Source organism: Ictidomys tridecemlineatus, unplaced genomic scaffold (genome assembly GCF_052094955.1).
Source record: "Ictidomys tridecemlineatus isolate mIctTri1 unplaced genomic scaffold, mIctTri1.hap1 Scaffold_225, whole genome shotgun sequence".
NCBI lineage: Eukaryota > Metazoa > Chordata > Mammalia > Rodentia > Sciuridae > Ictidomys > Ictidomys tridecemlineatus.
In genome coordinates this window covers 186,625-211,932 of record NW_027521943.1, presented here as the reverse complement: position 1 = coordinate 211,932, position 25,308 = coordinate 186,625, and the positions used below count along the sequence as shown (strand labels likewise).

The window sequence follows — 25,308 nt, the reverse complement described above, 5'->3', positions numbered from 1 at the left end:
GAGCAATGGACAACCCAGATACCTCCTGAAAGCATGGGGCATCTTCTAACCAGGAAAACTGAAGAACCAGGAAGACCCTCCATACTACAAGTTTCAACCAAGATGTAGAGTCAAACCCGAAAGCCTGAGTCCCCAGCCCAGGTGACAGGGAAAGGTCTGGTGCCTTTCCAAACCATGAGACTTCAAAGCCCTACCACTCCTGGGGTGCTGATTCCTTCTTTGTAGAGAGGAAAATATCCCATCCCAAATATATTTCTTTGGTATACCTCAAGTTTGTTCCTCAGAGAAACTTCAGACCTCAGCAGATCCACAGGGCTGGTTCAGAAAGGCTGCCCTTTTCTAAAGAAAATTTACATGTATAAAGAAAAACCACATTTATGAAGTGCAGGCTCTAGCAGATGGGAACAGGCTTTTGTGTCCACCCTCCTCCTGTCTAGAAAAGATCTTTTCATAGGGAGAAGAGATTGAGTTTCTGACACCTGGTCCAGATGGGGATGACTGCAGGTGGCTGTTACTTGGAGGACTGCACCTGGGTAACAATTCCTGCTCAGTAAGCATTCCCTTTCCCTCTCCCCTAACCCTCCATAAGCTGTTGGCACCTCCCTTCCCCCCTAGACCTTAATCCCTTACCCCTTCAATTACATTTGAGTTTCACCCTGTCTGTGTGCAGCTCTCATGTTCAAGCTCACTAATAAATTTAGGTTTCTTCCTGTGAATCTGTCAATCATCTGCTTATTTATAAACTCATCAACCATTGGAGGGAAAAGAGTCAATTTAAAATTCCCCTACATCACCCTGGAGTAGCAGGGCAGGAACATTCTCTTGTTTTTTTTTTTTTCTTTCCTGTTGAAGGCAGTGTGAGCTTCAGAAGAAATCATGTTTGAAGTGATTTTTGGAAGCAACATGTCAGTGTTTTAAATTAAGAATAAATCAAACAGATAACCTTTTGTGGATTTCAAACAGAATTGAGCCCTGATTTTACATTATTTTCTGATGCAACTGGAGACTGCCTCCCCAGAATGTCCATTAACAATGTCCAGGGCCCAGCCTGGAGATAATCCATAGAGAAAGCCTTTGAAATAAACAATCCAGAATGTATGTGACAGCAGCCACAGGGAGGCAAGGCTCCTGTGACTAAGGCTGATCACACCTGTTGACCATGGGCAAGTTCAGAGAATTGGCAGCCTCTGTTAGCAAGGGGAAGAGGTCACATGCATGTTGGGCTATTTGTCAGGTACAGGACAAGAGCTTTCCAGGATACTAAGCTCATTTCATCCTTACAGCCCCCGGAGGTAGTCATATATGTATTTTTTTATGTCCTCATTGAAAGATGCAAAAACAAGGGCATCAAGATGGTTCCCTAATCATATCTCCACAATGGAGCTTTATAACTCTGACAGCCTTAAACATCACCACAGCCATTGTCAAAGCATAGGTGTGCTTTTAAGGCAGACTCTTGTTCTTCACGGCTGCAAGCTCTCAGTGACAAACATTTTCAATCACGATGAAAGAACAGAGTTACAACTCGATAAAAGTCACACTGAGATATATTAAAAGAAAAAGAAAACTGCCTAGAAGACTTTCAGGCATATTTAGACGTGAAAAGAAATTATCATTGCTATTATTAGCAAAAGCATCATACAAGGGGGTCTTTGTTTATTCATTCGAGTATGTATTTTTTGACAGCTCTGTGTCCTTCGCTATGGTCAAGAATGCCCATGAATGGGGTGCAGCGGGGGGTGGCTATGTCCTCAAAATAGGACCTTGTTTAAATAAATCTGATCCCCGGATATTGTTCTTTATTTCCTACTTGAGTCATTTCACCTGCTGCTTTGATCCCAGTGTTTGCTCAAGAGGATTTCAACAGTATGCTGATTCTAAGTCCTTTGGATAGAAACCAAGGGGTAGGATAGCTGGGTCAAATGGTGGTTCCAGTCCAAGTTTTCTGCAGGAATCTCAATACTGCTTTCCAGAGTGGTTGCACCAATTTGCAGTCCCACCAGCAGTGTACCTTTCCCCCCCCCCACATCCTCACCAACATTTATTGTTGTCTGTATTCTTGATGACTACCATTCTGACTGGAGTGAGATGAAATCTTATAGGTTTCTATTTTCACTTCTTTAATTGCTAGAGATGTTGAACCTTTTTTCATATGATATATCAAATATCAAATATATATCATAGGATACATCAAAGTGCATAAATGCATTATTCTACTGTCATGTATGAATAATTAAACAAATTTAAAAGGCTTTCAACAGGAACACCCTCCAGGAGACTTGTGACTTCTTTCAGTCTGGGCCTCAGCATCTTGTCATTGCCTGCCTAGCTCCTCAAAACAAATCAAGAGCTGAATTCTCCAACATTCCTTGAACATAACTAAACTCCACAACTCTGTCCATGCTTTTCAACACTACCTCTGTACACATACATATAAGGAAATGAAATCATCTGTCAAAGATGATTACTATTAACTTAGTATTAGCTTAGTATATTTTTTTAACTTTTTTTAGTTGTATTTGGTACAATATCTTTATTTATTTATTTATTTTTATGGGGTGCTGAGGATGGAACCCAGTGCCTCACAGGTGCAAGGCAATTGCTCTACCACTAAGCTACAGTCCCAGCCTCAAGCTTAGTATAGTAACTATTATCTTAGTATATTTCCATGCCCAAGTGATATATCAATAATCAACATGTGCAGCAGCTAAGCACAATCAGACACACACACCTTCATATACACATGAATGTATGTATACATATGCTGCTATACACACTATGAACATTTGCCTTCATAAATTGTCTAATGTACATTTTCACATTCATAGGCTTGAGTCAATTTGCACACATCTAGAAATGGAGCTTGACTTGACTAAAGCATATCAAGACATGCTCAAACATCAATGTGCAACAATGTGTTTACTGAGTATAATCTATGACGGCAAAATTTTGGTAACACTCTAAATGCCCAAAAGAGAAGTAAAGTACTTTAAATCTAGGTATGTACTAGAAAGGCTGTTTTCAAAGAATACTGAATGCTGGGAGCTACTTAGATGATAATGATACTACATACAGGTGAAACCAAGTACTACAGGATTGAATGTAGACTATGAGCTTGATTTTGCAAACTGTGAATTCTATTTACCCATATCTACAGAAAGGATCAGAGTGGAGGAAATGTATTAACAACTTATGGGAGGAAAGAAGTAAAGAGAGATAGAAGATGAATTAATGAAACACATTTAATGATCCTGATTTACTTTTTCGAATCATAATAAATGTTATTGATATAAAAACACTTTTGTCTCCAAAGCCACATAGTTGTTAGATTAGGTAATACAATGGCCCAGTTTATCAAACTAAAAAGAGAGGAAGGGTCTTCCAGTGTAAGAGCAGGGGTTGAGGATAGGACAGCACAAGAAATCCAGACCTGAAAGAGCAGAGCACAGTCAAGTAGATAGATAGCTGGGGAGGCTGGAAATAAGGTGTTTGGAGGCAGGGAGAGGGTAATAAATGGAGATGAGGCTGAGAAGGTGGACATAATGAGACTGTGAGGAGCCAAGCTCAGACAATTTACCTCTATCGTGTCACCCAAGACTTTAAGGAGGAAAAGTCAAATTTAGATTTCTCTGCCAGGAAGATAACTCTAGTTTGACAGCTTTATATTCTCCGGTTCATTTGTGTTTTTGAGGATACTGGATGGCATGATTTATTAGGAAAGAAAAAAGAGAACAAATTATCTTTGTCTGGAGTGACCTGAGTGAATTCAGTCCCTTGCTTAGGAGAAGAATTTGAATTGCTGTTTGGTTTCTTCCAGGAAAGACAGGATGGGGGGCAAGTACCTGGGAGAATCCTGGACTGGAGTGTAAAGTCCTATGATGTGATCAGCACCAATCCTGGCATTGCATAGCCATGACATCTAGAGTTTTCCACCTCCCTAAACTTCTGTTTCTTCTTCTTCTTTTTAAAACTGGAGCTAACCATTCCTGCTCCATTTCCCTCCCAGGACAGCAATGAGAATTTATGGACAGCCAACCATGTAAATCTCTAACAGGGTGTTAATGATTCAATGCATACCCCCTAGCAAATGGGAACTGTGATCTATAAGAAACATCTAAATGCCAATGTCTAATTTGCAAAACTGTGAAAACATAAAGCTAATCAATCAGTGGAACATCAATAAGTTTCTCTAATAATTTCTTTCTTTTTTTGGTACCGGGGATTGAACTCAGGGGCACTCGACCACTGAGCCACATCCCCAGCCCTATTTTGTATTTTATTTAGAGACAGGGTGTCACTGAGTTGCTTAGTGCCTCTCTTTTGCTGAGGTTCTTTGAACGTGGGATCCTCCTGACTCAGTCTCCCCAGCTGCCAGGATTACAGGTGTGCACCACCACTTCCAGTTTAATAATTTCCTTAAAATATCTAAAAGGACTGAGAATGTAACATAGTGGCAGAGCACTTGCCTAGCATGTGTGTGGCCTTGAGTTTAAACCCCAGCACAGAAAAAAATAATAATACTAAATAATAATAATAATTATCTAAACTGCTACAGAGATAAGATATTCAAAGAATTAATTAGGCTTTAATAATAACTAGTTGCCAATAGGATTATTATTATTATTACTATGCTATTTGGGATTGAACCAAGAGGTATTTAACCATGGAGCCACATTTTCAGCCCTTTTTATCTTTTATTTTGATACAAGGTGTAAGTTGCTCAGGGCCTCACTAAATTGCCCAGACTGGCTTTGACCTTGCAAGCCTCCTACCTCATCCTCCCAACTTGCTGGGAATTACAGGCTACAATTATTGACAGAATCCAAATGTTACCATAGTGCTTTAACTTTTAACATATTATAATAAATGCTCAATTCACAATAATTGTAATATAAAATATGTACAAATTCCATGACAGCTCTCAACATAACTTTAATGGAGACCAAATAAAAATAATTGAGTACAAAAATTCCCCAGGGGACAGCATACAACAGAATGATGTACAATCATAGTCGTGTCACTCAAAACCCTAATTACTAATTTGCAACATCCTGCCAGTGTGTCGTGAGCCTGATTCCCCTGTGCCTCCTCACAGTGAGCTCAGGGGCCGGGAGACACCCAGACATCTCAGGTTAAGTGTATGGAGAAGAAAATTCCAAAGCAGAACCTTCTCCTGCACCAGCTGTTGTTGCTATTACTATTACTCTTGCACATCAATGAGAAATATAAAGGAATTTAGAGATTTTAATATGAGGAGAGTAGGTAATTATTAGCAATGCTTCAAAAGATCTTCATTAAAAAAGAAATTGATGTCGGAATGCTTACATTTAAAGGAGGACACCAACCAGTTTAGGAAGAGATACATAAGGACTGAAAGAAAATAAGAAATGAAGTCTAAACATATATTCCCGGTTGACAATTTAAACTCATATAAACTTCTTTAGATATTAAAAATCAGCCTTTAATATAAACCATATTGATCCAATCCCTAGTTTGCAGATTTTGAAACTTATTTCACCCACTGGTTACACCCACATCACTTCTCTGCAAAACTGCGCGTCTCTCATTTTCTACCAAGTCAAAGCAAAAGAGGAGGAATGGGAGCCTGGCAGTAGTGAGGGTGGGGGGTTCATGTAAAAAAAGGAGAAAAAGGAAGAAAATATGCCTTCATTATGGGACATCCCAAGGTAATCTTAAAAATCAATAAATATGGGGCAAAGTTATTCAGAGCTAGTCTACATTATCTCTCTCACTCAGGGAATTCAGTAGAGGATGAATATGCTATTGCATAAAACTCCAGATGGAGAAAATGTTTCCTAAATATAAGACAGGAAACAAATACAAAATCCCCTTTCAATTGTCCTACACTAAAATGACAGACTGGCTAACGGGTTCTTAACCCAATAAAAATCACAAAGATATTTGAAAATATGGAGAAGTCTAATAGCTCTCCAAACACACACACAACCCTTCATGCACTCAATGGAACAAACACATAACAATCTGAGCAAGTGCCTCTGATCTGGCCCATTCGAGCTACTCAGGACAATATTCGATCGTGAAAACAGAACATTGAGCCTTAATTCACAGAAATAGAATCTGTTGTAATTGTTTAATTCAGCTTTGCTGCAATTTACCCAGAACAATACAGCATCTTGCACTCGATAGCAATCCAACAAAGGTTGTTCAACCCTTGAAAGGACTTTCCACATTAATTTTTTTCTAGGTTCATTTAAAAATGAGGAAAAATGAAATTCAGGGGGTCGTGTAACCTCCTTAACGTCATGCATAAGAGGTTTGATAGTCAAGTGCAGGATCCACTTTGTGAAGGCGACAGTATAAAAACACACTCAAATCTTCCACTACAAAAGGAAAACATTTTTTTCCCTCAGATCATCTTTTGGTGGTGTGCTATGAGCAAGTGAACAAGCTGTGGACCCAGAATATTCCTCCTTGAGATTTTTTTGTCAGCTCTAAACCTTGGCTTTCATCTTTCTGTATAATGTGAATGGCACAAAAGTCGGAGAGGATCATCACTTCTTTAAACTCTCCACATAATCTGGGCATCATACAGGAGCTTAAAAGACACACTCTATTCTCTTCATTATGGACTGCATGCTCAGACTTATTATACAAGAGGCCCTTTGATCCCTCAGAAACAAGGCCTTTGTGAAGCTGGGCCAACAGTGATAAAGCAGCTTCCTCCAATGAGGGACAGTTGGTAACTCTGCACACATGGAAAGTACCCACTCTGAGCAGCTCCCCAGCAGGCCAATATGCAGCCACTCACCTGGAGGCCAGAAAGAGAGAGAATCCATTTAAATAAAACAGAAGCAACACCAACCAGGCCCTCCCCTCCAAGACACCTTGGTGTCTTGGTGTGAAAGAAGAAGGGAAACTTTATCTTATGAGTCTGTGATGGGGGAAGAAGTGGGGTTGGGCACAAGGGGGTGATTGATGTTCAAGTTCAAAGCAAAAATTATGGAACCAACCTAGGTTACCATCAACAGATGAGAAGGTGAAGAAAATATGGTGTGCATACACAATGGAGTTGTAATGAAGCCGTGGCATCTGCTGATACACGGCTAAGCAAAATAAGCCAGACTCAGGAAGTCAAGGATCTGATGTTGTCTCTCACATGCAGAAGCTAGAGAGATAAGTGAAATAATACAGGGCAGCGGGGAGGGCAGTGGGAGTCTAACAGAAGTGGAGCATCAGGAGAGGAAGGGGATCCAGGGGGAGAGAGGAGGTGGGAGGGAAGGAACAGGGAAGAGATGCAGAGTGAGACTGATTCAATTCTGCTATGTGCATGTAGAAATATACCACAGTGAATCCCACTTTTATGTGTAATTAAAAAATATAGAGAAGAAAGACCAGTAAAGTCGAGGAAGGGGGTCAGGGGGAGGAAGGAAGGGAGGGGAAAAGGATGTACTGGGGAATTGATGTAATCCTGTTATATGCATGTATGAATATATCACAAGGAACCTCACCCTCATGTTTATTAAATGCACTAATAAAAACACTGTAAAAAAGATTAAGCTCTAAATTGCATGCAATTAACATTATTTTCAGTTTTTCATGATCATCTTGGTTCCGAATCCAGCTATGAGGAAGGATTCCATTAAAATTCCAAGGGACATCTCTTAACCCCACAAGGAGTGGAGAAAATGTAGTAAGTTGGTGAGATTTAAATTTATTATCTGAAAAATTCCAACAAAAGACTCTCCTTTTCATCTTTCCAAATTCACAATTATTTTGCTTGTCTTTATAAGGGTGAAATTTTAAATATATGTATAATACACATACCATATAACTATATATTATATAATATACATACTATATAACTATATATTATATAATATACATACTATATAACTGTATATTATATAATATACATACTATATAACTTTATATTATGTCTATAATATATATATACCATATAACTCTGTATATTATATATAATACACAATAATATGTAATATATTATATATTACATTATATATTAATTGTATAATATTAATATATATTTTTATGTAAAATATGAATATAATATACATCTATATAGGACAGAGTCCAGTGAAATGCAGGACACTATTAGGTTCCCCACATTATGGAAATTGAACTTGATTCTGAATACTCAGGGTTCCTTCAGACAGTCACGTTTTGGTCTGAGAAATGCAATATTCTCAGATTCTCTCTTGCATTGATTTTTCTCTTAGCGCACCTAGAGTGAGTGCAGATAAATTTGCTTCCATATTTTAGCAATAGTTTTGTGGCAACTTATCAATGAAAGCAGGGGTAACTGGCTGGCCAGAGACCCTTTTGTGAACAGCATTTTCTCCTGCCATTTTTTACACATCAGTGCTCAAAATTAATGAAGTTTCGAAAGGACATAACCATTAGGAAAAAAAAAAGATTATGAAAGACTTTTAGTAAATTGTATCAGGCATAAAACATGTTGGCAGAAATTATAATTAATAAGAAGTGAAATGTAATGCCACCTTAAAATAGAAAACAGAATCCCCCTGTAAACAATGCATGAGGCTAATGCAAAAATCAATGTTCACTGTGCTGGTATCTTGCAAAATTACACAATTAATCCTGTGTAAACTAACCTACCAGCAATGCACACTGCATGGCTGCTGATAATTATTAGGCTGCACAATGTATTAGAGGAAGAGTACTTTAATGAGGTCCCTGGAGAATCTGAAGAGTACTTTAATGAGGTCCCTGGAGAATCTGACAAGGATCTCTCACCTTTTGGTAAGTGATGAAACTCATTTCCCCCCTTTCTTTTCTTTAAAGTGAGTTTTATTATTGTTTCTGAAAATTTGGGGGTTTTTTATACTTACACCTTGTAGTTGGGTTCATTCCAACTTTGTTTTATTTTTTGGTATTATGTTTTGCTGTGATTTTCAGATTAGTTAAAAAAATGTTTATCTGGACTAACTTGTCTATTATGCTTGAATTTCTTTGTGACTATTATCTCCAAACTAAACAAATACTCAGCAAGGTACACTTTATTTTTTACCAGTAATCAGACAGTTTCTAAACATAATATATTATTAAAAAACATTTTTTGGTCTTGGCAAAATAAGGAAATAAATGTACGAGTTACACATTTAGTAACTTAATTTTTCTAGTAATGAGTTTATGTTCATATATGATTTTTCAACTAGTTTTGCCTTATAATCAATGAATTGTAGAAATATAGTCACAATATTTTCAGCTATGTGATCTGTGTGGAAGTGATTATGTTTCTTTTTTATTCTACTATGGTACTGGGGATGGAACTCTGGGCCTTGTGCATGGTAGGCATGAAGGTGACTTCTTTTTATTAAATCACTGATTCTGAAACTTGGGAGCAGTGAGAATACATCTAATGCCTGAATGTTAAACAGCAAAAAACATTTTTAATTTTTCCTTTGAAAATAACTCATCTAAGGCTGGGGTTGTGGCTCATGGGTAGAGCACTCACCTAGCATGTTTGGGTGCTAGGTTCAATCCTGAGCACCACATAAATAAAATAAAGATATTGTGTCCACCTAAAACTAAAAAAATGTTAAAAAATAACTTATCTACTAACTTAGGCCCTTTATATGAATGTAAAACAAGTAAGTTTTATGAAATGAATGGGCTCTCTTTTTCTACATATAGGTAGAAGGAAACAATGCTAATAAAACTAAAGTAATTTTAAAAGGGGGATGGATAGCAAAGAGTTTGTTTAGATAAATTTATTTGGCAGTAATGGAGTTCCTGCATTCTGTGAGTTGGACATTATTAATGTGTTGGAGCACTCATGGACTCTATTCTTGCCCTGTTCCTCTTGACCAGCGAGTGTCTTGTTGAGTTTTATGGGAATGTGAGAAAAGAACACCTTTACTTGACATCAGTCCTCTTTTAAATATTTTGTGTCATTCTTCCTATCTGAAAAAATCAAACTACACGTGTCTTGACTGCTGTTGCTCTCAACAGATATGTATTCCTAAATTCCCTGCAGGCTGACTTCTGTCTCCTGTGCTGACATTTTTATTTGGAAGATGATCAGTCTTCCTTTTAGCTAAAAACAGCTTTTTAGCCATATTTTATATAATGCATGTGTGCCTACATATGAAGCTCTCTCCCATTTTCTATACAGAATATCTCAATATATTTTAGCTCATTTTGGATTTATGAAATTACATGTGCTTGAAATATTACTTGACATCTTATTATGTTTAGTACAATATATTTAAAGCAATGTTATATAAAATAGTAACTTAAAGGTAATAAGAGAGATTTTCCCCCATTCTAATTAATGAAATAATTTTATTTCAAAGTAAAATTTGACTTCTTTATTTCTGAAAAATAATGTTGAGCCACTTTAAATCCTCATGCTACTGGATCCTGCAGTGGCCTACCCCTCTGCTGAGGTATTCTGTCATTGTCTCTCTGACACAGTGTTTTTACATGGTGTCTCCTGCTCCTCTTTCATGTGCTTGTTTAAGTATCAGGGCACAGAATTCCTACAGCTCTTTCATTCACTGTTTGAGAAAGTTCCTCTTAACACTTGCCCCTTTGCTTTTCTCCATCATTTCCACTTCTCCACAGCTAACATTTCCAGCCACACTACAATGTGTTTCCATCCTAAAGCTGAAACAACTGGAGTTGAAATTGGCTGTGACATTGTCATCCTAAATTCAGATGTTTTATAATTGTATGTTTATTCTTCATTGTTGAATAAAAGTGACAACTTTCAGGTTTGAAATACAAAGTAAAATATCAAAAACAATCTGTAGTAGTCTTGTAGATACCAGTCAAAACTAAAACCTCAGGACTGGGGTTGTGGTTCAAAGGTAGAACACTCACCTGGTGTGCGTGAGGCAATGGGTTCAATCCTCAGCACCACGTGAAAATAAAATAAAGATATTGTGTACACATACAACTAAAACTACATGTTTATGAAAAAAATCCAGGTATCTTGTGCCTTTGGTGATCTGTTTGTACCATTAGTAGTAACACAAAGAACATTTAGATTGTAGGTAAGATGAATCAGACTGTAAAAGTAAATCTTAACACAAAAATGTATTTAGTCATTACTATTTATTTTTATCTTCAAAATGCATAATCTAAGTTATTTTTTATAGGCATTGGCTATCCAGAAGCTTTAAAGAAAATTCTTTCCCTAACTGAGGAAGGAACTTTGGAATGTCACAAGAATCCAGCTGATGATAAAATACAAAGGCATCTTCTCAGCTGTCTCCTCCTCCAACTTCCCCACAGAGTTCTCCAAGGAAAGGTAGAACAAAATGAGTTGTTCTTTTCCTTTATCAAAATTTATACTTTTCAGTTTTAGTAAATTCTTGAATTATTATATTGTATCGTATTATAGAATTTTAATATTATAATAATTTTTAATTATCTCTTTTATGATGTTCAATGGAGTTTTTGCCCTCCATGAATAGACTTGGAATTTTTAAATTTCTTTTTAATATTATTCTTATACTTGATAGAATTAAATTAATAAATATAAAATCATTCTAAAATTTAAGGTTTATATTGGCCCTGTGTATAAAAGATACTGTTTATGTGAAAATTCCTTATAACTAATTTTGATCGAAAAACATTAATACAGAAAAAAGCTCTTTGGAAACAAAAAAATACTGATGTTCCTGATTTATATTTCCACTGTGTTAATATGGGTCTTGTGTTTTAGGCAATATAAATATTCTCCTTATATGGATACTTTCTTATGTTAAAATAGATGATAATTCTCTTCCCCATAACTCTCCAAGTTCCTTCCTTCTCCTGCCCTTTAATTAAAAGGGTGGGTGTCAATCATTAGTAAAAGAGCTAAGAATTAGTTTTCTTTCAAGGAAGATCTAAAAGGTTAATCAATTATTAGATTTCACTCACTCAACAAATGACTGCTTTTTTTGTATACATTTCAGGCATCTGTGTATTTTGTGTGGTTGTCTGTTCTAGGCCCTTGTTAAATGGTGGATATGTCTCAATTCATTTCTCATCTGGTTGTTAGGTGGTAGTAGAAGTCAGCTAAGATGTTCTGGCTCTGGGTATTAACCAGTACCTCCATTTCTCTTGAGAGTGAAAACAGTAATTAGAAAACCAAGGCACCACTGATCCATGGGATGATTCCTCTCTTTCCCACCCCAGTTTTGCTTCATCTCAATAGATGAAGGAAATGGGAGAATTCCTCCAATGTCAGGTGCTCCATCTGAGTGATGATTTTTCTAAGCAGTGTTTTCTTTCTTATTTTTTTTTTGTTTTGCTTTTGGTTTGGGTTTGGGTTTGGGCTTTTTTAGCAAAATTTCAGGGAGGGATTTAAATCTTTCTTATTAGAATTTGTAGTTTTTGTTTATAAAAGATATTTCATATAAGAATATGTTAAATCTTTAAACCCAGGTGTAAACTCTAAATGAGTAAATACCTGACTATTATATAGTTGGAAACATACTTCAGTTAGGAGCCCTTACAATACATATATATATTCTAAATATTTATACATAAAATAATATATTTAGGATATATATCTACTGTGGTGTCCTTAATACATTATAGAAAAGAAAAAAGTAAATCCTGAGAAGGTTTGCTTTTCTTTTCTATTAAATTTATCAAGACAAGCCTCTTCCTTGATATTTTCAGAAATATTTTAGGAACAAAGGAAATTTAAGGATATGGTGAACCTGGAGAATTATGTGGAAGAAAATTAACTATTTTTAATATAAGAATGAATCCATAGAAGGAAAAGATTTTGATTGCCTAAAATGTAGTCTCTTTAAAAATACAACAAAAAGATAATCAAGATTCATATTAATATAATGAAAAAAATAAATCTGGAGTATCAGCATGTTTTATATTTTCAAAGAGCTCTTCTGCATTAATGTTATATGATCTGTTTAGGACAGGAAATGGAGATGTGTTGAGGCATTTTACAATGATGGTCTTGGGGAAAGTACACATTGTATCCTAAACAATTAGCTTTTTATGTGATTCAGCTAACACATTCTTCACTTATTTATGTATTTCTTTATTTAGTTGTGATTGGAAACAATACATTTCTTTTATTTATTTATTTTTATTTGTGCTGAGGCTCGAACCCAGGGACTAACATGTGCTAGGTGAGCACTCTACCACTGAGCCACAACCCCATCCTGCTAATACATTCTTAATGTTGAAAAATGAGTAGCAAAATTCCAAAGAGACACTCTTCAGGTGTTATTTCTCATTGTTTTTTGAAGACAATCTTCAGTTGAATTTTTTTCTGCTGCACTTATCACTCTAAAAATTGAAAACAAGATTAATGACTTTGAAGTTTGGAAAAAATCTCACTTTCTTTTTTTTTTGGCACTGTAAAATTGGTTTTGTTTTTTAATGGCAGGTCAAATATCCTGAAACATAACATATATTTTGATAGTTTTCTAATCCCAGTTGAGTTCAAATATTAAAGTAACACACACAAGCTAAGAGAATTCAATATTGTTCCAAGGCACTTACTGAATATCCATGACTAGATGAAAACAAGAACAATTAGGATGACGATTAGACAGTATATAATATAAAAATAACTTTTTGCTTACAATTTACAAAATGTATTATTATTACAATCTTTGATCTCTGATAACCTGCAATGCTGGCTGCATGAATCCAGCAATTTTAAAATTCAAAAACTATTTTCTAAAACTTCAGGGCAAATAATTTACAAATAAGGTACACAAAGATTTAGACCATGCAGAAATTTCTTACATCTTCTGTTAATAATATTTTATGACTGCAACTTTATCAAATTATATACCTACTTGCCCTATACATATACAAAATAATGCATACATGATAAAACAGCAAAAGAGTAGTCCTTAAACTCAATTTATCATAAAAGTATTACTATATTAACATATCTACAAGCAGCATGTAACAGTGTTAAGAGAAATTAATTCAATAATACTTGAAGTTACAAAATAAACCATATTTAATACTTTTTCCTAAGGCAGGTAGATGGTCCCAGCAAAGTAATATCATGGTAACAATCTACACTGCTGTTAGTCCCACATTTTAAAGATGGAATACTATAAATCTGGCTTTCAGTGGCACTTGGATTTTCCAGTAAATTTAAAGTGTCTTTTAGCTCCCTGAATCATGTTCATTCTGAAGGTGGATCTCTTGGTCCTTTGGGTTTTCCACAGCGATTACCAAAACCAATATCTGTGGCTTCTGTTGGACTCTCTGCTATTTGATCTTTCTTCTCACTGGAAGTAGATGGACATTCTGTACAAGTCTCTGTGTGAATATCTCCTGCTGGATGATCACATTTTCCATTTCCAGAGGTTTTCAAGCCTTTAGATTCTATTTGTTCAGACCATTCCTGACTTTGGAGTTCATTCCATTCTGATCTTATAGGTATATTATGTTCACTTGCCAATACAAAAGATTCAGGAGTTCTTTCAGATAGGGGCGGTGGTGAATCTTCACTAACATCACCATCTTTTTCAGCACCCAAAAGTATTGTTTCTGCCATATCATGTCTAGCAATGGACATTGGCAATATTTTCCTAGTAGAAATGCTTTCAGTACTAGTGGCAGCAGAAACCGTGGCACTTGCTGTTGAAATATTAGTTTTATTCTTGGTCACAGCACCATCAGAGTTCCTTTCATCTGAATCCAAGTCCTCAGAGTGAAGAGGATTAGTAAAGCTAAGGGGTACTCTGAATAGAGGTGAACTATTTTGATGATCCACAAAGGTTTCAACTTGTGCTGTAGGAATTGGTGTTAAACTCAGTTTTCATAGTTTGACAGTGAATATCTGAGGATTTGCCTTCAGATGAATCAGGTGTGGCATTTTCAGGTCCATGAAATGACCACATTACATGCCCATTTTTATCAAGAGGCAAGCAATCTGGCCTTGGAAATGTGTCTGAATTCTTCTGTGATTCTTCTGGTGCAGTAATAGGAGCTTTATTTGACTGTGCTGCACTACAGTCCACACAAGAATTCTGGGATATGTCATCAACTTTTAGATCCCCTGAATTTACTTCCTGTGGCTTAGACATTTTATCAATTATACAAGATGAAGTAGATTTAATTTTAATTGCATGTCCCCTATTCAAGAGTGCGTTCCCATCGAAACTTTTTGGTCCCTCTTGGAGAGGGACTTTCTTAATCTCAAAAATTAAATTTCGCTCCAATTTTTTATCTATTTGTTCAATAGTTGATTCATTTTTCCCTGGAGGATCTGTTGATTTATTATAGTTTCTGTTGAGGTCTGTTGAATGCTGTTCTGAAGAAACCACGTGCAATACTGGCTTTGGGTGGTATCTGTCATTGTCCTGCCACACAGTAGTGACTGTTGGAAAAGCTGAAGGGGGAGAAGGTGTCAAGATGGGCGGCACTGGATGAAGTTCTGGTGGTTGCAATATTTCTTCCTTAGCATCCCCTTCTACAAGGCAACTTCGAGTCCTTGGTGGTTTTGGAGAAGGAGAATCTTGTTTTTCTGTATCCATGGAGCTGACCAAACTTTCAGTGCTAATTTCATTCCCTTCATCAGCAATTTTCTGGGTTCCATGAATTTCATACAACTGTAGCTGTTTTTCAAACAGTTGGGCGATAGCTCTATGAACAAGCTCATATTGCTCCTTTGTTTGCACTGCAGAGTGCCTTTGAGTTTTCATTTCTTGTATTAAATTAAATACATTAAATTCTTCTGGTATTTTCCCAGCTTTTAGTAAATTCCACGTATAATCTATGGCACAAATGGCACCTGTTCTTCCACAGCCTGCACTGCAATGAATACATATAGGAACATCTTCAGGTTCTTGGTGTTTCCTCATTAAGCTTATCATATCCAGAGTAGAATCAAATGATGAAGGAACATCATGGTCTGGCCAGTTCACATAATGAAACTGATAGAGCCTACGAGATTCATTTTGAAATTCAAGTAACAGTGTCCTAATGAAGTAGTCTGTCCTTGCTTGTTCATCTTCACAAGAAATTTTGAATGCTGCAAATGTTATAGGGTCTTCACCACACAAAGGCCAGTAGCGCTCACATTTTTTCCTTCCCATCTCAAATTCTTGACAGGCCATTACAATGATTACAACGTTGTACTCCCATATCATCCTCCAAAAATCGATTACTATATTTGCTAAAGGTCCTTGGGTCGCCACATATGCTTTTGGCCCATAGACACCCTTAATAAAATTTGCATTGATAGTCTGAATCTTGAGAAGGAGTCTTTAAGGTCAACTTAACTCGGCTGTGATCAAATGGCAGTATGTCCTTATATCTGTTCTTTTTAACATTTTCTTCTTTTTCTCCAGTGGCTGTGGGATAAATCTTTTCTGTTCTATATTTGGTAGATAATCTTCTTAATCGCATGAAGTCCCGGGCGAAGTTGTCCTCCCCATTGTGGTCCGGACTCTTCATGGCCTGGACCCTCTGGATGAATTTCCTCAGGATTTCCACTTGCTCCATCTTCCCGTGTCCCCCAGGCTGCGGTCGCTGCCCCCCCCCCCAACCCGCCGCAGAGCCAGCTCCGTCTTCCCCAGCTCGCTCCCCCTGCCCGTCCCTCCCTCCCGACCCCGCCAACCCTGCAGCTCCCTCCCCCTCCCCACCGCCCAGGCGGCGGCTGTGGTGGCACCTGCCCGGCTCCGGACACCACAACTTCCAGGAGCAGCCAGTCGTTCTCCCACAGTACGAGGACAGCCGCTGTGGCTAGCGCCAACCCCAACCCCCAGCTTGCTCCATCCTCCTTCCCCGCCCTCCTCCTCCTCCGCCTGAGACGCCGCTGCCGCCTCAGGAACACTGCTCTCCGCTCGCCCTGCCCCCTTCCCCGGTTCTTCCCCCCCTACCCCCCACTCGCAGCCACAGCCGCCGCCTCTCCCCACAGGCGCGCCCCCGCCGCCACCCCAAAAATCTCACTTTCAAGTCTACTCAGTTGTTTTTATTTTTTCCCAATATTGGAATTCAAACCGAGGCCATGGTTATATGCTAGGCAAGCACTACTGTGAATTGTCTCCAGCCCAATTTATACTTTTGGTAGGGAGGGTGATGTGGATTGAACTCAGGGGATTTCAACCACTGAGTCACATCCACAGTACAAAGTGCTATTTTATTTAGAGATTCACTGAGTGGTTTAGCACATCACTTTTGCTGGGGCTGGCTTTGAACTCATGATCCTCATGCTTCAGCCTTCAGAGCTGCTGGGATTGCAGGTGTGTGTAATTGCCCCCAGACCCAGTGTCCCTTTATGGGTTATAATAGTAGTGTAACTCAAAGCCAAGGGAGCTAAAAATACTCAAGTTATGCTGTGGTTTCTGCATCATTTCATAGCTTTATGACAGTATAAATACACTTAGGGCAGTATACATACACACACACAAAAAAAAAATACAGATGTATGTGTCCCTTTTTAACATTTAATTACATGGTTTAGCTCCATCAGATTAAACACTTACTTTAATGTTGTATTCACTTTGTTAATGAAACCCTACTTCAATGATGATAATCCATGGCTACTTTCTTTGTTGCTTGTATTTGGTGGACTTCATTCTGATGTTGTGAACCTAGAATGTCTAACTTATGTTGTTTTATTTCTCATGCAGGTCATTCTTTGGCTCCCAGTGGTACTGTATATAATTTTTCAGATTCTGGTCACAGTAAAATTTCTTCATGATCCGGTATTCTCAGCAATTCTTTGTTTGACTCTGTGCCAGTCTTGCTCTAGAGGCAACCTGTCAGCATTGTGGAAACAAACTTCGGTGTGGCAGGACAGAATGGTGGACCATGACTAAACCCCATCTACCCCTGAGGGTAGACGGCTTTCCTTAGCATTCTTTCACATACCTTCTTCCAAGTCCCTGTTAAGAAGGAGTTCCCCATGTGGACTATTAAGTATGGGTGACAGTATGCTATAGACCTCTTCTTTGATGTAAGCCGCTTTCCTTAAGTATATTTGTATTTACATTTGATAAAGAATAGTTTAGATATTCGAGTTTTATGACATCTGCTCTCTTACCTGCAAATAACAAGAGTGATTTAAATGGAAAAGAGTTCCTTTTTTCCCTGCAAATTGTTTTGCTTCAAGTTGTGATAACAATTTAAGGTTTTCAAAGTGTGTGCTTTTTTATGTGAAAGATAAATGAATAATAAAGCTGATTTTGGAATTGTTTTCAAAACTTCAAATTAGTGACTACACTACTTCCCTAGAGTCTTGAAACTTTTACAAACACCCCTTCCCAAACACGCCTGAATGTGCACATATTCACACATAAACACTCACAGAATTTTTATCACTCTCAGTAAACACCTTTAATTTCTATTTGGGTAAATCGGAAAGAATTAAATTAAAATATTGATTACAACTCTATTCACACTTGTACTGGAATAGAAATCTCCATTTGGGGTAATCTGAGAGGACTATGGAAAAGTGGAGAGTTAGGAATTTGAAGCAAACTCCTCTCAGAAAACTTATGAATCTCCATTTTTCTCCTAACTGGACCTTTCCCATGCACATTTAAATGTGTCCCAGAAGCTCCCATTAAGACACATCACCATGGATCCCATGTCTTCTCCTCGAATCTTTCCTATCTCATCTTCCTTCCAGAGCTACATATGCTGGCCCTCTCCTTTTATTATCTCTCCCTCCCTTTCAGGTATCTCTGAACTGGCTTCCACCCATCATTCCATCTGTAGTATTAATGTCTCAAGGCCTCTACTCCACTAGGTCCTTTGACTATTTTGGAATTCTTCCTTAATTCATTGAGCTTCTTGTACAATGTTGAGTATTTCCTCCTTCTGAAAACATTGTCTTCCACCACTGGTTTTTCTCCTGCTACTCTGGCCCCTCCTTCTCAGCCATATCTTCTGGCACAATCTCTAACACTTAGGGCTTTGTTTCTGGAGTTTTTGTCTTGACTTTGCTCCTTTTCACTATATACTCTTTTCCTAGGAAATCACGCCCAAGCCTTGTTATCATCATCATATAAAACTTAAAAATCATATCTCCCCACCAGATACTATAAAGTATCAGTCAAGATATCCAGCTGCCTATTTAGCACCTATCTTAGCTTTTACCCCTTGTCCTTGTCCAACAGTCCCCACCTCAGTGAATGGTACCACAATCCTTCCAGTGGTCCATGCCAAGAAGCTTTGAAATGATTCATGTCATCTCTTACCTGCCACTCTATATTCACTTATAAACCAATCCTGTCCATTTTGCCTACAAAAATTCCAAATAACCTTTATCTTTAACTCACCTTTGCTCTCCAAACATGTGATACATTCCCAGATCCACAGTAATCTTTTCAAGGCAAAGATGACCAAGCTTGCTTAAACATTTCTGGCTTACAAGACATGCAAATCTATCCTGTGCCTGCTTCTTCTGTGTTCCATTACTTCCCCCTTCAGCTAGAAAGATCCTGATCTTTACATCCTTGGACTTTCTGTTCCCCTTCCCATAGGGCCTTTAGGTAATTCCTTACCCATAACATATAAGCTTCATGGGGCAGGGGCTTTATGCTTTTTACTGGTCATTATAATAACTAGCACAAAAAATGATGTGCAGTGTTCCTTGGAAAATTACTATTACAACATGACATAGTACACTGTGTGAAGTTCCTTGTTTCCATTGTAATTTTAATATTTCCTTCAGCAGAAAGATTTCCATATGCATTGTCCATGATAACTTCTAGTGTCTCTGAAGTATTGGTTCCATCCAATTACTCCCTAAATGACTCAATATGCCCTGGCTGAAGAGGGCCACATCTGTATTTGCAGATCTTTGGGATGCTGAGGCAGGCTGATGTCATCCATGTAGCCAGGGAATATATACACATCCTGTCTCAAACATGAAAAGGCTTGGGATGTGATGTAAGTGCTGTTGTTCTTGCCAAGAACACACATGTCCCTGTGTACAACTACCAGGACAACAAAACAATCAAAAAGTTTCAAACAATATAAATATTCACCTGCAATTAAACACAATTTAAAGGTTAATTTTGAAAATAAAATTTTATCCACAAACTCACACACACACACACACACACACACACACACGTACACCTCAATAATTTTAATTGTGTATACATCTCTATATGCATTTATACATTCCAGATACAAATCATATGTCAGGTATGACCTTTCTAAATATTTTTCCCATTCAATTGCTCATCTTTTTTCTACTTAGCAGAGTCTTTTTCCCAAAAATCTAATTAAATATACCATAGAACAAAAAAATGTAATCAGTAATTTAGAATTGAAAGATATTACATATATATATATGATAGATAGATATAGATATAGATATAGATAATATTTCATAAATCAATGAACAAATATACTTTTTTTCTCCACAGCAAGGCTCATTGTCTAAAATAGACTATATCTTACACAACAAAGGAAGTCCTAATAAATACAAAATAACAGATAATACTCTGCATTCTCTCAGATCACAATGGAATGAAATTAGATATCAATGATAAAGTAAAATATCTAACAAATTGAGACTAAATAATACACTATTGATTGGTGAATGGACAGTTGAAGAAATCAAGGGTGAAATACAAAAAAATTCTTAGAGGTAAATGGGAACACTTATACAACTGTAAAATTCTCTAACACTACATCTCAAAGCCCCAGAAAAAGAACAAATCAACACCCAAAGCAGTAAAGACAGGAAATAAATAAAAAATCAGAGCTGAAACCAATGAAATTCAAACAAAAGAAACAAGTGAAATAAATGACAAGACAAAAAGATGTTCTTTGAAAAATAAAATAGATAAACCTCTTTCCATGCTAATGAAGGAAGAACGAGAAAAAAGTCAGATTACTAACTAAAACACAAGATGAAGAAGGAAATGCCACTGCCACAGTCCCACGTGCCTCTCCTGGTGTTCCAGTGATGAGTCTCCCACGTGCCTCTCCTGGTGTTCCAGTGATGAGTCTGCAGTGTCTGGTAAGCTCATGGTCCTGGTTTTCTGGATGAGGTTCTGATGTGCCCAGGAGTCCATGTGTCTCTGATTTAATTTAGTGAATGCACAGGGAGTAATTTTTTTACTAACCTGATTCACTTATGTATCTATTTGTGCCTTATGCTGCTGCTGCACAGCTGGGTCATTGCCTTCTTTCTTATTTATTTGTGTGTTGTTCTGGGGATTGAACCTCATAGCATGGCATGTTTCCACTGAGCTACCTGTCAGAGTTTTATTTTTTATTTTGAGACGGGAACTCACTAAGTTGCCTAGGCTAGCCTGACACCAGTGATCCTCCTGCCTCAGCTTTCTGTGAGTCTAGGATTACAGACATGCACCATTGTGCCCAGTTGGGTTAATTATTTCCAGTAAATTTTGTATACCCAGCATCTGGTGGTTATCCACTTGGTCTGACAAGGCATGAGTCATTCTGCCTCATCACTTGGACTCAGAAGTGTGTAGCCCAGGAAAATCTGCTGCTTTATAAAACAGGGTAGCTCAGGTATGGGCAGTGTTCTTCTGCATAGTGTGGAATGGCTTGGAGCCAGCACAGCCTGCTCTCCACAAACCTCCTAACTGCTCTGCACCTCAGAGTGGGTGAAAGCTACTGAGTGGTCACCCGGCTCTACAGAGTGGTAAGAAAGTAGTCCATGGTCCCACTAAGCAAGGGCAATAGGAGTCACTAAAGCTGGGAGGCACAGGAGACTTCTGTGAATGGATAAGGAACCCCACCTGAACCCAGCACTATGCATCTATATGCCTGAACTCCTGGGCTAGGAGGGGTCCACACTGAGTGGGAGGGGCCTGAACACTCTACGTAAGTTCAGCTTTTCTGTTCTCCATTCTCCTCCTCAATTCACTGGTTGGGAGTTTCCTGTTTGAACTTGACCTCTAGAAGCCTCAGGGTAAACATGGCCCCATTTTAATGGTAATAAGTATTTATCATGTTATGATTTTCCCCAACTTTGTGTGTTTCTTGTGTTATTTTTCCTTTCTCTTACATTTTCACTTATTGATCTGCTATTATTATAGCATTCATGACAGTATGCATGCACCTGTGGACATGTGTCAAGCATATTGGAGTCAGCATGCCACAATGCCTGGCCTCAGAACTCAGATTGTGCAGCCTTTGCAAATGGTGCTATCTGTAACCCCGAGGGACCCCTGGGCTGTGAGTCTTGGTGAGCCCATATGTTCAGGGACATTCCAAAAGGGCAGTAGCCCCTGGATCTCAAGAAGACCCACCTGTGTATGGCCTCACCTGTGCTAAGATGGGAAGGACACTTCCTTGAGCTCCTACCCAAAAGCCAGGTCTGTAGAAGGCTGTGGCTCCTGTGGCTCTGATAGTGCTCCTCCAAGGAGTCCTCCCAGTGAAGGTTCATGTGGAAATGCAGAAGCCAGAGTTTGGTTACTGCCTCAAGCACAGTCAATAGCCTTCCCTTTGTTACAGGCTCACTTTCTGCAGTTCAGTTACTTGCAGCCCCCCAAAAGGCTAAATGGGATACTCTAGAAATACATAATTCCTAAGTTTTAAATAACTTTTATTACAGAAAATTATATAGTCATTCTAATTTTCAAAATTGTTGATCTCTGTGTCTACTTTATAAATTAAACTGTACGGTAAATGTGTATGTCTAGGAGAATGCGTAGTAAATACATAAAATATACATAATGAGTCAGGTACTTTCCAGGTTTCAGGGGATCTTGGGATATATCTGGTGCAGATGACAGGGGAGAAATGTAATTAGTTGGTCTATGGTAAGTAGAAAGTATGCATTTCCTGTGCAGCTTTTTCTTAGGTCTGCTAAGAATGTAAAAGCAGCGCTGCCTTCAACCTTCAACAGGGATTGTGTGAGGGGATGTCACACTGGTGCTGGGAGCAGAGGAGCCCTGGCCAATCCAGGCTCACATTTCCTGCATTTCCGTCTCCAGACATCTGCCCACCACCTCCCTCCCCAACACCACCTGAAGAGCTACTAAAACACACTCAGCACTTTGAATGCTGTGCCTTTCATGCCACTCACCCACACTAACCCTCCAGTTTGCTCTGTGGCAGTTCTCTCTTTATTCTTGCTCAGCTTGACTGTGTGTGCCAGGTGTGTCCACATAGCAACATCATGAATGCTACCTCAATGCTGGCACACTTTCACACTTTCAGGAATGCACTTTTAGGAAACAAAGTTCTTTATTAAAGAAATAACTTACAGACTAAGAGAACTCTGTTCATTCTATGCATAGGTTTGTAGCCTGTAATAGTCTTCTTTTGTTTTAAATGTAACTCTGCAAAACTATTAACATCCCAAACAGCATTATGAAGCCATTTTTGTTCCATATCCTGTGCAAATACAACTTACCACAGAGATATAAAACTTTTATAAAGAACACATTTCAGTGAAGAATGGTGTACATTTATATATATGCATATACATGTATATAAATACATAACTTTAAATTAGTTAAAAATGACACCCTTAGTAAAACTAAAGTCAAACTAATCTTAAAACTACAGCAATCTGAGTAGGATTATACCTCCCATGCAATATTTAAAATACATTTAACTTTCCAATACTTTTTATGCAGTATGCCAATAGTGAGAAAATGAAGACTTAAATATAATTCAACATATAAAAATTTCAGGAAGAGCAGAAGGTTCTGTTGTATAGATGTCCAGTCAAGTGTTTCCTGAAGCTGACTTTGACAGACAGCACTGGATAGAGAGTAAGATGCACAATGTGACCTCTTACTCTCTATGACACCTTCTCCTCTTCATGTCACTTGGGCATCAAGACCCAAAGCTCCCTTGCTCTCTTATGAAGACCATAAGCCATGTTCACAAGCTCCATGACGTGGCCTCTGCACAGCAGGTCATTTGGAGTTTTGCTCCAGCACCAAGTACTCTGTCTCTGACACTCTGGAGGTGTTGGTGAGCTGGGTGAGGCCTATTTGGGCAGAATACTGGAAGGTGAAGGCCTTCATCAGCTTGTACCTGTACTTGTGGTTGATGAAGCTGTAGAGCACAGGATTGATGCAGCAGTGCACCAGGGACAGGCTCTGTGTGACATGCAGTGCTGTGAGGAGCGTGTTCTCCAGCTGGCAGGTGAAGGGGAGGTTGTGCAGGATGGAGAAGATGTCCAGCAGCACTGCCACGTGATAGGGGAGCCAGCACACAAGGAAGACCACCACATAGGAAAAGATGACCTTCCGGATACTCTGATTCTCCTGATCACCAGAGGCTGAGATGGCCCTGGAGAGTAGGCAGTAGAAGACAGTGATGATGGAGAAGGGGACAATGAAGCCCAAGACAACAGAGACAAGCTCCATGCCGATCAGCCACTCCTTGATGCTGTGCTCAGGGTAGAACGACCAGCAGTAGGTCTCGTTGTTGGAAGCAGACATCACAGTCTTCAGGTAGTAGGTGTTGGGCAGAGACAAGCACAAGGCCAGCAGCCACATCAGAACGCACACGATGTGGCACACCATCTTCTTCCTGCGGCTGGAGGTGCTGGTGAAGTAGATGATGAAGAGGTAGCAGTCGATGCTCATGCATGTGAGGAAGAAGATGCTGCCAACGAGGTTGACAGAGAAGGTGAGGTGCGTGACCTTGCAGGTTAGCTCACCCATTTGCCACTGGTTGTCCTGCACCAGGCTGATCACCCAGACGGGGATGGTGATGACCACCCACAGGTCCGTGATGGCAAGTTTCAAGATGTAGCAGTGGGTGTCATAGCCTGTGTTCTTGGCCTGGATGTTCACCCAGACCACCACAGAGTTGGCAATCATGCCGATCACGAAGATGAAAATGTAAATGAAGGAAAGTGTGTAGAGTAGGATGCTTTTGTGGGGCATGGTTGGGCAGTGCACTGTATCAATCAGGATGCAGTTGCTGCTGTTGCATGGCCAGTTAATGTCAGAGAAGTTTCTTGGCTCTGTGTAGTCAAAGAGATGCATATCCATGGTAGGGGGAGTGAGAAGGACCTACAGCAACCCAGAGAGATGGGAGAGAGAAATCACTCATCAGGGAACCTCGACTTCCAGTCAAAACATTTTTCTGGGGTCCTAATAAGGCCCAGCAGTTTTGCCCAAGTTCTGAGGTGTCTCACAAAGAAAGGAGAAAAGAAATCAATCAATCAATCATAAACAAACAGCCAGAGTCTCATTGACACAGTGTCCAAAGACAGACACAATGTTGGTTTTCTATCTTTCATTGGCTGTCTTCTTCAGACACCATCAGCCTGGCTGTGCTCAGAGTGTGAAATCAACATGGTACAGGGCCAAAGAAACACCAGACTTGACTTGTCTCCTCTATGTAGGTGGCAGTTCTGTCACTTGCCACAGGTGGTGACTAGCC

General features: G+C 38.7%; 1 protein-coding gene and 1 pseudogene across 1 annotated transcript; both read right to left on the bottom strand.

Annotated features, from left to right (window-relative positions):
* Window positions 1-13,973: 13,973 nt before the first annotated feature.
* Window positions 13,974-16,484, bottom strand: LOC144373088 (tyrosine-protein phosphatase non-receptor type 12 pseudogene; annotated as a pseudogene).
* Window positions 16,485-23,765: 7,281 nt separating this feature from the next.
* Window positions 23,766-24,930, bottom strand: LOC144373085 (atypical chemokine receptor 3-like). Its single transcript, XM_078036195.1, has one exon. The coding sequence runs from the start codon at window positions 24,912-24,914 to the stop codon at window positions 23,826-23,828; it is 1,089 nt and encodes a 362-aa protein (XP_077892321.1). The 5' UTR covers window positions 24,915-24,930; the 3' UTR covers window positions 23,766-23,825.
* Between the last annotated feature and the right edge of the window lie 378 nt (window positions 24,931-25,308).